Here is a 14,335-nt window from a genome sequence, read left to right as displayed (position 1 = left end):
TTTCAATTTTTAATATGTGCAATAAACTGGTAATACTTTACAATAAGGGTCTCTAAGTTAAGGGTTAGTTAATGCTTAATAAGCATTAACTAACCCTTAATTAACAGTTAACTAATGTGTCTGGTAATCATTTACTAATGGTGTTCATGTTAACTAAGGTATTAATTTATACATTATTTAATAGTCATCTTTATAAACTATTAAATAATGTATAAATTAATACCTTAGTTAACATGAACACCATTAGTAAATTACACATTAGTTAACTGTTAATTAAGCATTAACTAACCCTTAACTTAGTGACCCTTATTGTAAAGTGTTACCAATAAACTAAACTTAAACTTAAAACTTAAACAAGTGGCTTCACAGTCAATGGCATCCTGCTGTCTCCTTCAACCAGCAAATGGTCTAATAAAAAAAAATAAAAAATATATATTCAGTAATCTGGAATGGAAGCAGTTTTTTGTGCCAAAGTATTAAAGTGTATACCAGCCTTTTTTTGCCCATGACTCATCATAAAACTCACCTGAAGTGGACTCTGTCTCTGGAGTACAGTTGATAGCAGCAGACATTCATTAATCACCCCGGCTGTTTCAGGGTGCGTTCCTCTGGAGGAGTGCAACTGTAAAACACGCCACTTCACACAGCGGCTCGCGCGTGGGGGGCACCGATTCGACGACATGCCACGCTGCCAGACTGAATTATGATAGATGCTGTTTATAGAAATCTTTACAGCTGTGTGGAGCGTGGTATCTCGTGTTTTTGTGTGACCTGCAGGCGGAGCGTCACCGATGGAGAGATTAGAGACTCGTCCCACATTTAAACACCAAAGACGCTCCATTTATCACCGCAAGAGGATGGAGGACTTCTGAGGGAGCGGTGTTGGTTGTTCTGCCCAAAATCTCTCTCTCTCTCTCTCTCTTTCTCCAGCTCAACACACACTCACACACACACACACACACACATAGACACACACACACACACAAATCCGTAGGCTGAGGCTTTGAGGGATTTGGAGAATGTGAGTTTCAAGGAAATTCTAGACTTGGTTTTCTTCCTCTCTTAGGTATTTCTATTTGGACTTTGTCTTTCGGACACTTAGTCACACACACACTCTCTCTCACACACACACACACACACACAAATTCGTAGGCTGAGGCTTTGAGGGATTTGGAGAATGTGAGTTTCAAGGAAATTCTAGACTTGGTTTTCCTTCTCTCTTAGGTGTTTATATTTGGACTTTGTCTTTCGGACACTTAGTCACACACACACACTCTCTCTCTCTCTCACACACACACACACACACACACACACGCCTGATGTTGACCTTGGCTCTGACCAGAGCTGTTGCCATGCGCCATCCAGAGGAGGGCCTGACCTCACATGCCAAGACCTTCCTCCCCGACAAAAAGGATCGCCTAACATTTCACAGCACGAATGTTGAGGGAAAAAAAAACAGAGAGGGAAGAAGGATGGCAGGGGGTAAAGTGAGACGAGAGACATGAAAGACAGCATTTTAGCTTGTAGGCCGCGGGGAATGACAACAAACACAAGACCTGGAGTGAAACGGGATCCAGTGAGGAGGAAAGATGGGGGAGGTGTGCGTGTGTGTGCGTGTATGTGTGTGTGTGTGTGTGTGTGTGTGTGTGTGTGTGTGTGTGTGGTGGGGGAGGCAGTGTTTGTCAGTTTACTTATGTCTCTCGGTGGTAGCCTGCCTTTCAACTTCCAACCAGGCAGCATGGCAGCTTAATCCCTAGAGAAACTGTCCTGTAACCAGAAGGTCACAGGTTCGATGCCTGCAATTGACCTTATTCACATGGCGGCCATTTTGAACACTTGGGGTGGGAAACTCTACCGGGAGATTAGCATATAAAAGTAGCATTACTTAAACACATAAATTAGGACAAAATTACGTTAACAGTTACCAAATTAGCTAGCAATCTTGAGAACAACCACAACTTTTTGAATTTAGCAGGGAAGTTAGTTAGCTTACTAGCTAGTTAGTATGCTACTAGCTAGCTACATAGGCTAGACTCTGGTAACTAGCAATAATGGACTAAATACAGTATATTAAAATCTGAACACATCCCTCTGGATTCTTGAGCTCCATTTGTTACCTCCGCCAAGGAGGTTATGTTTTCGGTACCGTTTGTCTGTTTGTTTGTCTGTTAGCAGGATTACGGAAAAACTACTGGCCCGATTTTCATGAAACATTGTGGAAGGAAGTAGCATGGGCCAAAGAAGAACCCATTACATTTTGGAGCGGATCCAGATCCGACTCACGAACAAGCAATAATAGCATGAACCTTGGTGGAGGTCTGCGCTCTCCGAGTGCCCTTCTAGTTTCAATTATGTTTTTCAGTGTAATCTGTGAAATGATAAATGTTTTTATGATATGGTATCTTGGTACGCAGCAGTAGCACAGAGCTGGGCTGTAGCTCTTCCAGGTAGTTTTCCACACCAGGTACTATTCAAAATGGCCCTGGTGTGAATAAGATCAACAGCCACCATTACCAGCCATGAGTCCTGCTGAAGTGCTCTTGAGCAAGCCGCTGAACTCCTGCCTGCTCACTTACTGCAAGTTGCTACTGATGTTAGCCTGGTAAGACCATCCTGATCACGTGACCTCACATTCTGTTTCTCTCCACGGGTCAGTCTGGACTTCTTCGATTTCAGTGGGCGGGATACTTGCCTTGACAGACAAATTCCTTCAGCCAATCAGCATAACAAAACGTGACGGCATCACGGTGCGCTGTTCAGTGGACACACGGGATAAACATGGGATAAACACGGGATAAACACGGTAACATTAGCAAGGATTAAACAAGCTATGTCTTCTACAGAAGTGAACGATTTTTGCCGTCTTTGCAAAGAGAACAGTCGAATAAAAGGCACTTTGTGTAACATCAAAAAAATAACGTTAACATTACCGCTCGTTGCTTCGGGAGACGCCATTACTGTTTTGCCAGCGGCGGCCTGTATTTCACGTCATCAACTACGACGCAGCCCCTGATTGGCCCGGTTACATTGTAATTTCAGGAAATCGATGTGGGCGGCTAGAAGTCCAGACTGATTTGTGGAGCGAAACAGAATGTGAGGTCACGTGATCAGGATGGTCTTACCAGGCTATACCGATGAGCAAGGGCGTCACTCGGCGAGCTGCGCGATCACTGGACAGGTGACCTGTCAATCACGCCCCAAAGCATAGTCTGCTTTATCGTCTATTTTACTCTAAATGGGACCATAATTTACAAAATGAACATCATGCTGTATTGAAGAAGACTTGAAACTAGCGATTGAGACCATAAACTCATTAGGAAAGTGTTTACTGAGGTAATAAATTAAGTGAGAAGTAGGGTCATTTTCCCATAGACTTCTATACAATCAGACTTCTTTTTGCAGCCAGTGGAGTCGCCCCCTGCTGGCCATTACAAAGAATGCAGGTTTAAGGTTTATTGTGCAAATAAACCTTTCTCAAAGCGTTCTCATTTGTTAGTTAACATTTCTTGGTGCAAGCTATTTTTCAGAACATTTTTAACAAATTGTGCTTTTAAAAAGTGATGGGGACAAAATCGGCCATTTCAAAAAGTGGTGGGGACATGTCCCCAGCATCCCCAGTGTAAATTACACCTATGCTGATGAGGCATCAGCCTAAACACAGGGTTACCACATATTTTCACTGATGAAATTGCAAAACTTTTCCAGGACTCCTCCCCCTTTCAAATTTCCATTAAAGAGTAACTAAACCCCAAATCCAAATCTTTGGTGAAGCCTGACACCTGAAGGTGAAAAGTAGGGTACTGAACTGGCCTTCTGCTATTGGCTGGTCTTTGTGCCAGGTGATGTCACCACCTGTTGTACTTTATAGAGGGTGACATCCACTGGATTTGAACATTTTGGTGGGTGTTCAATATCTTGTATGCGGTGTCATCAAAGTCATCAATCTATAACTGATCATTATTCTTCACTTCACTTATTATTCTTCACACATAACACTCCATGAGAAATGACAGTGGGTGTACAGCTACATAAAATGAACTGTGTATAGTGTGTGTCTGGAGTTAAAAACAATATTTTTCCCCATACTTTTCATGCAATTCCCAAACTTTTCAAGGCCTGTTGAAGACTTTTCCAGACTTTCGACACCTGTGTAGGAACGCTGGTTAAAACGATTGGATCCCCCTGATCTTTGACAGTCCCAGCAGTATTTATGAGCATTGAACATGAACAGTCTCTCTTCTTAAGACAGAAACCTGAGGACTAACACTTGGCCCTGAGATCTCTTCAAGATGTCAGAATCTGGAGTTGATCCATAGAAAACTGGGAGAAATGATGAAGGTTGAGGGTTTATATGGAGAACCTTTCTACAAGGGTTATTTGTAGCATCAAAATGGGTTATGATGCTGTAAAAGCCAAAATAACCCATTTCTAGCATCATACAGGACCCGTTTCTCAAGTGTGGAGCCAAAGTTTTGCTTGGTAAATTATCAGCGGACAGTTTTTCAGTTTGAATAATTCCCTGCACTCAACTTATTGCACTTGATGGTGTCTCGCACATTTTCTAGGTGCAACATTTTTATTATTTGATGCCATTATTACCCACTCATCTTACACCGCTTGCCATTTCTGCCTGTTCAGCTATGTGCCTTTTACATTTTGTTTAGTGTCTAGAAAGTTCTTCCCAAACAATGTGGAGAAAAACAACAAACTAAGGTTAGACATATTTTATTCTTTTAAAATTATCCCTTTAAGAAAATCAGTTGGTAATTTAGAAAACGGCACTCGGCCAACACTGAACATCTTTCTAATTGCTGTTACATCCAAATACATCATTCCCATTGCTTACATTTTAAGTGAAATTATAGCTGCTGTGCAGCGGTGAGTCGGGGCTGGGCATTTTGAGGAGGTAGAGGAAGAAGAAGGAGGAAGAGGAAGAAGAGGAGGAGGAAGAGGAAAAATAGGAAGAGGAGGAAGACAAATGAGAAATACATGAGGGTCCATCAGTAGACCTGTCCGGACCAAAATTATCATTAAACCTTGAAGTATCTTTGAAATCATGAGTCTCTAATCCACACAGCACAAAACCTGAAAAGACATACCATAAGCATGTTTATTCTGCATCACCCAAGGCTTGAACTCACAACCTTTGCCACCAATGGCAAGTCTTGATCATGTTGAGCTACCTGAGGAGTAGGAAAATTAGAGGAGGCTTCACACTAGAACTCAGGCAACCACTGCAGATAACAGCTGTCCATGCATTTACAGGCAAATTTCAAACAAGTGTCAAATATTCAGTATTCAAGACAAAATTCTGAGAATTTGCATACTTCATCTAGACAACATAGAGATGTCTGTAATGTTTTTTTTTTTTTTTTTTAGAAAGATTGATTGCTCCATAAGCCAAAAACTGATGTTTGAAGATGCTGTATTTCCATTGACTGCAATACTTTACATGAGGGCAGAATTCAAAATACTGTCAAAAATTCAGTTTTTGAGATAAAATTCTGAAATTTTACACGCTTCATCTACCATGACTGGAAAATTTTGTCATTTATTTTCATGAACATTGGAGATTTATTTAGCGAGAATTTGCAGTAACTGTTTACAGTAAAACATTTTGATGCACTGTGGGCTCAATTTTTGATAATTCAAAAATCTGGCTGGATCGTTTGTGGAGGAAGATGCAGATGCAGTCTGAAGATGCAGTGTAGCAAGTTTGGTGTCAATTGAGCAAAAAATGTGGGAGGAGATAGGTTTAATTAGTTTTACAGTTTTTGAAAAAAACAGAGTGATGGACTTCATAATTCCTGGCAGCTCGAAGCATCTGAACATTTCTGCTCACTTGGGCCTACATTTTGGTGAAAGCTGCAAAGCCGTAGCACGTACGACTGATTAGTTATGAATTGTCAAAGTTTTAAACTTTAGACGGTTGCTGTAGCGCCACCATCAGGACTATTAGCCCACAGTTCCAGTTGAGGAAGTTTGGCATGGGACTGGACCTATGTGCAAAGTTTGGTATATTTTCATGCATGGGAAGGCAGACTTCCTTGTAGGAAGAAGAAGAATAACATTGGCAAATACAAGAGACCGGCAGCAGAGCTGCCCAGCCCCTAATTCATAATAATTAATTTCTTGAACCTGAACACATTCCCTTAGGATTTGGAATCAAGTCTATCTCCATTAATTTCATAGTTATGGTCAAAAAACACTTATCGTCTAATGGAGGAACCACCAAACCACCAAAATCGAATGAATTATCCCTTGGCCCAAGTCCTATCTGTCCACCAAATTTTCATGGAAATTCCATCACAGGTTTTTGATTTTCCTGCCGACAGACAGACAAAACATAACCTTCCCTGTTGGAGGAAAACAAATAAAAAGACAAGGACACCAAAGTTATGAAGTTCTCTCAGCGCCTGGGACAGCCAGCACCAAGAGAAGACCCTGCTTCTGCGAGGAGCTGCCTTAGCGAGTTTATTTACAATTCACAAAATACAGGTTTCGCTTTCAAACAGTGTTCAAGCATTTCACATTATCTCCATCATCATCAGACCGTTTCCCCTCTCTCTCTATTGCTTTCAGTCTTTGGTTTCCCAATCTTGAAAACTTGGCCTAGCATGAAGAACACTTCTACAATCATTTTTAAATAAATCTGACCAGCACTTCATTTTTATCCACACACATAGGATCTGTTTGAATTCAAAATAATGCAAGTTTTCCTTTTGCTACCTTCCAGGTGAGGATTTGTGCGTTTCCTACAAAAACCTGCATTTCTACAGCGTAGTCTTTAGGGAACTTGTACAGTATTTGTATTTGTATATTTCAACATACAAGTTAGCTTCAAAACATAGCTGGCTTGGAGCTTTTGGGTTTATCTATATTTATTTACCCATATTTAGATATATTATGTACACTGTATTCCTGTTTTATGGCTTCAAAACACAAGATTATGTCTATCTGAGGAACTCTTTGTAGTTGTGCGTTGGATGCATGGCGGCTAATGGAAGGCCATGTGTAGTAGTTATAATAATAATAATAATAATAACATTTTATTCTCTGTACAAGTTACTTTTTCACCGTTCAAGTTACTTTTTCACTGTAAAGATCATAAGTTGCTGTAAGTGCTAGAAAGCTGTGCGTATTAAAAAAAACAGACAAACACAACAACAGAAAGGTGTTTGTTTGTCGAAGGCAAGAAGTTTTGCCTTTTAGGATCTATCTGTTAATAATGAAGATTACTGTTCCAAGATGCTATATATCCATCATGGGGAAAAAAAACTATCTTTTCCTTAAGCTTATCAGTAAGTTTCTCTAGAATATGGAGGTTCAAGTCTATAAAAGTGTTTACATTTTGTTAACCATGGACTCAAGTTACCTGCTAACTTTTAAAATGTACTTAATTTTGTACTAGCGCTCAGTATCAGTATGCGTCACTTTTTCCTCACGGTGGATATCTCATTTTGGAACGAAACTCTTTAAATATGCTAGCGTCAGTCTACAAGACTATCAGGAAGTGTTAAGCCACTCTGACGGCTCCGTCCAGAGTCGACCTCCGGCCTCCGCACCCTGCAGACGACGGGGGATTTGAGAGCGTTCGATTGGTGCGAGGAAAACACCGTCTGGCCAATCAGAAGTTTGTCACATCGATCAAATGCTTTCATATTGCCCCACAAAGGCAAAAAAATGACTTGGATACAGGTCTTTAGTAAGTGGCCACCTTTTTTTTATTATTGTTTTTTTAATTTATTATTATTATTATTGTTTTTTTATTTTAAGATGTCATCTTCCTCTGGCCTGACGCTGATAAATTCTCATTTTTCAAAATTGAGGTTTCTGCATATTTCCTTTGTAGGGCAACACAGAAGAGTCTGCAGCAGAGTGGGGGGGGGGGGGGGGGGGGCTGAGATCAAGTCTGGACAGGGTCACTGCTGTGCACAATGCCACTGAATTTCCACTCACCCAACCGCTTCAACACACCACACAAGCACGCGCACACACACGCACACACACGCACACACACACACACACACACACACACACACGCACGTCCCATTCAGTCATGTGTTAAATATTTCAGTGTTCAGAATCAAAAGCTGATTCTCTGATTTTTCGACAGATTGAGGAAATAACTTACAGGCTGTCAGTGTCGCCCAGACGACAGAGGGCTGATGTGGGTACTTGGTAATCTGATAAAACATTTGCATTTCAATTCCTGATTTAATTTGAAACAAAATGCTTTCTCTCTCAGGTAACGCTTTATTCTCCGGGTCCACGATTTCCTAATAATTTCCTAGAACTGTTAATTTCTTAGGAAGTTTCCTGGGAACAACCATGAAATGATGCAGTAGTTATACAGAAATGTCAGCAGGTGAGTCGATAAGATACTGTCAATTTCTAAAATTATTTCCTGGAAAGAACTGCAAAACTATAAACTGTTTATTGATGAAATAATGATAAAAAATAATCAAAGGCAGAGGTCAATTATCAGAAGTCATTATTCATATAATTCTATAATATAGTTATATGTTGAATTCTAAATTAATTTTAGTTAATTTCTAATTTTCTGTATAACTACTACATAATTTTGTGGTTCTATCTTGGAAAACAGAAGAAATTGGAGGAAATTACCATCTACCATTGAACTCTTTCTCTATTTTCCCTATAATTAGTACATAATTTCATGGTTCTTCCCAGGAAACTTCCTAAAGAAATTAACAAATTTCCTTTCTAGGGAATTGCAGAACCAGAAAATAAAGCGTCACCGTCTCTCTCGCTCTGTGTACTCTGTTATCGTACACCAACACAAGTATTCAAACTAATTTTGAGGCCGATCCTGTAACCTCACGGCCCGCTCTTAATGTCATACCTTACTGGTTTGGACATTGCGTCCATTCATTTAGTACAGATGTTGAGCACAGCACCCCTCCTGGTGGTAGTAATACTTTCCTAAAAGTGCAATATATGCAGTTGTTGGGGGGGGGGTATTGCCCGGGGAAGTAAGCATTTCCTTGTTTCTAGGGAGGTGGGAGGGGCTTAGGAACATTTACCCGCCACGTTCCAACTCTTAATCGATTTCTCATCAAGTTTTAACTGTGTTACCCTCCATCAATCATCTGGCAATGCAGAGGGTTATGAAAGTTAACACTAGAGGGAAAAATAGGTAAAGAATTGGAATTTAGTGGGGGGCGGAGTCAGGGAACCAGGATTTCCTGTTGGCCGTTTGAAGGCCGATCATCTTCTCTCCTCCTGCTGTGGCTGGCTGGACATTTTTTTTCAACCCAGATACCAATACTGAAGTTTACAAGAGAGCAAGTTATTTTGTAACATCTGTACATGTCGTCACCTCCTCTAAACCGAATCAGACCGTGCCCCACTGATATTTTCAGTACAAATTCCCACAGACAAGATGAAAATGTGAATTTTCATTTCAGGAATCTAATATTCTGATGCTCTCCAATACCTTCTGATGGATTGAAATTGATACCGATACCAATGATCGGTATGGTACTGATACATTTCTTATTTGATACCCAACCCTACTGCCGGGCGTTTTATTTCTCTCCGTCTCGGTCTCCGCGAAGCCGTCTCTCATGCTGCCGCTTGGTGATGACGTACTTGAAGAACTCGTAGACGGACCAGCTGATGGCGGTGGAGGGCATCTGGTAGATGACCCGGGCCTGGACGCCCTTGAAGAAGGCCGGCACGCCCCCCATCCTGTACACCGTCCGAAACGCCTCGCCCAGACCGGAGATGTGGCGGCTCCCGGGTGCCGAGGCGGTGGCGGTGGCGGTCGGGGCCTGGGCCTGCAGCACGTGGATGGCCTGCGCCTCCTGGGTGTTGAGGAGCGTTTTGCAGACGTCGAGCGGCGTGGTGACGGCGGCGGCCAGGGCGCCGGCGAGCGCCCCGGACACCACGTGGGAGGAGGGGTTGTAGTGTCTGTGGGGGTTGAGGAGCTCCTGCAGGTACTCGTAGGTCATGAAGTGGAGCGCCTGGAAGGGCACGTTCATGGTGAGCTGGGTGGTGTAGCTGCGGTAGAAGGCGGCCGGGCCCTCGCGCCGCAGCACCGCGCCCACGCAGTCCAGCACGCCGCGGTACGGCGAGTTGTACATCTGCATACGCTGCTTCACAACTGCGTGGAAAAAAAAAAGAGAGGAGAGAGGGGATCGGTGGGAGGACAGGTGTATATTTAACGCCGATTCTACGGTCCGGACAGGTGACTGACAAGATGATTGAAGAGAGGAACTGGAAGGAAGGGGGAATAAAGCCGACGGCAAAACCCAAACCTTCATTAAAAAAAGTGAGTTCTGTGCCGCACAGTCCAGGTTCTGACACATTTTACTTTTCAAAATTCCAGCCTTTTTCCAGACCTTGATTTCTTGACCAGTTTTGAAGAATTTGGTCGATATTGAATACAATCTATGCCAATTGTGGCTGGGATATACGGCTGTCACCATGGCAATATCACTCTATAACTGATAATTATTATAATAACTGTGCAAGCCACTGCAAGTTACTGAGTGCTAGGAAGCTAAAAAAAAAGAAAACAAGAGAAAGGTGTTTGTCTGTCTATAGTTTGTCTTTTAGGATCCATCTGTTATTATCAATGATGTTATGAAAAAGTGAAAAGGGGAAATGGAGAAAGTGGAAAAAGGGAAAAAAGGAGCCTTAAGTAGCCTTGAAATTAAAATGAAAATAGTTTTTTGACAAAAAGACATTTGGAAATTAAATGAAATGTAATCACATTAGTGTGACAATGCTAAAAATATAACACAATGTCATAATGATGGTTTGGATATTAAAATCAAGAAAAAAAAAAATCTTAACTTATTTATATATATTTATATTATATTTTGTATCAAATACTTATATTTATATTTTGTATCAAATTATTTTACACATTGATTTATTTGGTGACATCACCTTATATTCCTCACAGCAGTAAATATATTAGTCAACAGCTCCACCTAGTGCCCAAATCATAGAACTGCATTTCACAGGGATTTTCTATAACTGTCTTGGACCGAGAAGGGGATTGACAACTTCTATAAATAGTCCTAAGTCTTGGCTGTGCATAATATAGCACGTGTGTGTGTGTGTGGGTCAGGTGAGCTGACAGAGGAGAGGAGGAGGAGGAGGAGGAAGAGGAGGACAGGTTTTACCTTCAGCTGGGTTCATGACGGCGTCGTGGAGCACGGTGGCCATGCAGCCTGCCACTCCTGCAGAGAAACACAGAGGAGGAGGAGGAGGTTAAACCCTCCGACACGAGGAAGCAGGTCACACAACACTTCTACACTTCCTTCACTATCACCGCTCCAAACCTATACACTCACATTTTAGCCGACACGCTTCTTCCGAGTGATTTACAATAAGCGGAAGAGTAGAATGAGCTGCCAATAGTAAGGTGTGCAAGTGTGTAAATGTGGGTTTAAACCCTTATGGGTCCTGTGATGCCAGAGCTTCTGAGAAACTGATCTAGAAAAGATATCGTAAGTATCAAAATGCACAGTCCACTAGGGCTGCAACTAACGATTATTTTCATTGTCGATTAATCTGTCGATTATTTTCTCGATTAATCGATTAGTTGTTTGGTCTATAAAATGTGGATCAGTGTTTCCCAAAGCCCAAGATGACGTCCTCAAATGTCTTGTTTTGTCCACAACCCAAAGATATTCAGTTTACTGTCACATAGGAGTAAAGAAACTAGAAAATATTCACATTTAAGAAGCTGGAATCAGAGAATTTTGACTTATTTTTCTTAAAAAATTACTCAAACCAATTAATCAATTATCAAAATAGTTGGCGATTAATTTAATAGTTGACAACTAATCGATTAATCGATTATTCGTTGCAGCTCTACAGTCCACACCTGATGGTAGCTAGTGTTTGTGGCATGAAGAGATGGAAAAATATTAAAAAACAAAACAAAAAAAACTTCCCCTTGTTAGCTTATTCTAATTTCTAAACCTCATTACTTTTACTTCCTGGAAAACTTGATGGTTAAGTGGTTACTTCATGGTGTACCAGTAGGTGTGTCCTGATGGCTGGAATTGATGCAATTTGAAGAATGTGACATTTATGGCAGCTCAAGACAATACAAAGCAATAAGGAACTTTTTAAACATTCTTGGAACAGTCCCTCCTTGTGTTATGTCCCACCAAGCCGGAAATACGCCATCAAAATACTGTTTCCTTGTAACTTTAAACATTAGAATCACCAGACAAACTTGGTAAAGAGACGGTCTGCTTGTAAGATTGTGTTGCAGTGGGGTTTTCAGTATTCTTTGGTGTGTTGTCTGTATGTTACGTGGAATCACGATAGATGATGAAGTATTATAGGGTAACATATATTGGCAATATAACAACCGTATAGGGAAGTTTACATTTCAGGCATTTATCAGATATTCTCATCAAACAAACAGCAGATTAAAGAGCATTTGTACAATTAACTCTAGACACAATCTGATACAGTTCAAAACAGTACATCGGCTGTACTACTCCAAAGACTTACTTACTTATTAGACTATACTTACTTACTTATTGGAAGAGTGTATTTGAATGTTTCTCTAAAGCCTTTGAGAAGAACTGGGAACCTAACCCACTAGTTGCTCTCTTAGGTGCCACGAGTGTGTTACCTATGGCAAACAAGCATGAAACTCAGGCCATTTCATTCGGTATGGTTGTAGCAAGAAAACTTGTTCTACTCATGTGGAAGTCAGACTACGCACCAACATATGATATGTGGAGAGGAGAGTTGATGAATGTGTTATACTTAGAAAGGTTAAGGTTCTCTAATAAGAACAAGACTTGAATATTTGTCAGAATTTGGAGCCTTAGAGTACCTCAAGGGAAGTGGACTGACGATGTAACTGTGTGCCCTCTATATGTTGTGTATATGTATTTTATTTTACTAGCAATGATGAAGTCCTCTGATCTGTTTTTTCTTTTTTGTATTTGTGAAGATAATTGTGGCTGAGTTGAGTGATGTACTGAGTGTTTGTCTTATATTGAAAATCCTAAAATAAAGGTTTGAAAAAAAGAAAAAAAAAGAGCATTTGTACACCACCGCAATCGCAAGTATCCTAGCTTTATGTGTGTGTGTGTGTGTGTGTGTGTGTGTGTGTGTGTGTGTGTGTGTGTCATACCGTTAGCGAAGTGGCTGTTGGCTCCGGGGTGAACGGCGTCGCTGAGCGAGAACTTGATCTTCTCGTAGCAGGCGAAGTAGAGCGCGTGGGCTGGCCCCGCCCCCACCGCCATCACGTTCACGCCCCTGACGGGCCGCCACACGCCCTCGGTCCGCACGATCTGCCGCAGGGCGTCCATCACGTTGCGGTAGCGGGCCCCCGGCTCGGGCTGCAGGCTCTGCATCCGCGTCTGGAGTCGGGACGACAGGACACACACACACACACGTCAATACACAGCATCTCAAAGATTACACTGCCCGTTTATTTAGAAGCCATTTTGGAAACTACTTATGACTGCATGATTATGGATAAGATGACAATCCTGATTATTTTGCTAGATACTGTCATTAGGATTATTAATCACAATTCTTAATGTTAGTATTTTTCGGAACATCATTTTACATTTTGCATCTTGACTAGGGCTGAACAATTAATCGAAATTTTATCGAAATCGCAATATGGCCTACTGCAATTTTCAAATCTCAGGAGGCGCAATATTTGTTAAAGGTGAAATGTCTGTCAAAATACCGTTTTAAATTAAATATTGTGGTGCTGCAGAGATGTCCTGGCCTACACATCATATTCTACAGACTTAAGAAAACATCTTTGTTTGGTACAGATCCCCGCAAAAATCACACCGTAATCATTTTAATACGCTTTTCAGTGAAAATGGGACTAATGATGTAAAAATTATCATTCCCTCTAATATCGCAAATCATATCACAATTGCAATATCAGTCAAAATAATCGCAATTAGCCTAGATATTTTTTCAAAACCGTTCAGCCCTAATCTTGACTTTCACTAAAACTAAAAATTCCTATACCACAAACATTTACAAGCAACCAAAAATGTGGACTACAAAGGTCAGGGTTGATTATTAATTGTAGAAACTTGTGCGGTTATAAATGATTACTTGTGGAGCTCAATTGTGAAGTTTAAACCAAATAAGTTGTCGGTTTGGGGGGGGTGGGAGGGTGGGAATAAACACAGTACACAGCAGATTGAGAGTTCACAATGTCTGCTAATTAGTGGGAATTTTGAGAATAAGTACTTCCAAGATTTTTTACGACGAATAAAACTTTGTGGCAAACAAGCTCGGGTCAGCGAGAAGACGGGTAGCAGTTTAACCACTTTGTGTTTAGCAATTTAAGTAG

General features: G+C 41.1%; 1 protein-coding gene across 1 annotated transcript; it reads right to left on the bottom strand.

Moving 5' to 3' along the window:
• Positions 1-6,409: 6,409 nt before the first annotated feature.
• On the bottom strand, positions 6,410-13,369 carry LOC139647028 (mitoferrin-2-like). Its single transcript, XM_071522838.1, has 3 exons — positions 13,142-13,369; positions 11,160-11,216; positions 6,410-10,129 (listed from the first exon to the last, which is right to left on the bottom strand). The coding sequence occupies exons 1-3, from the start codon at positions 13,362-13,364 to the stop codon at positions 9,552-9,554; spliced, it is 858 nt and encodes a 285-aa protein (XP_071378939.1). The 5' UTR covers positions 13,365-13,369; the 3' UTR covers positions 6,410-9,551.
• Between the last annotated feature and the right edge of the window lie 966 nt (positions 13,370-14,335).

The sequence above is a fragment of the Centroberyx affinis genome, unplaced genomic scaffold (assembly GCF_046629955.1).
Source record: "Centroberyx affinis isolate AG114_WGS23_722 - 3 ecotype Tasmania unplaced genomic scaffold, CSIRO-AGI_Caff_v1 ptg001034l_1, whole genome shotgun sequence".
Lineage (NCBI taxonomy): Eukaryota > Metazoa > Chordata > Actinopteri > Beryciformes > Berycidae > Centroberyx > Centroberyx affinis.
This window is presented reverse-complemented; position numbering and strand designations above follow the sequence as displayed.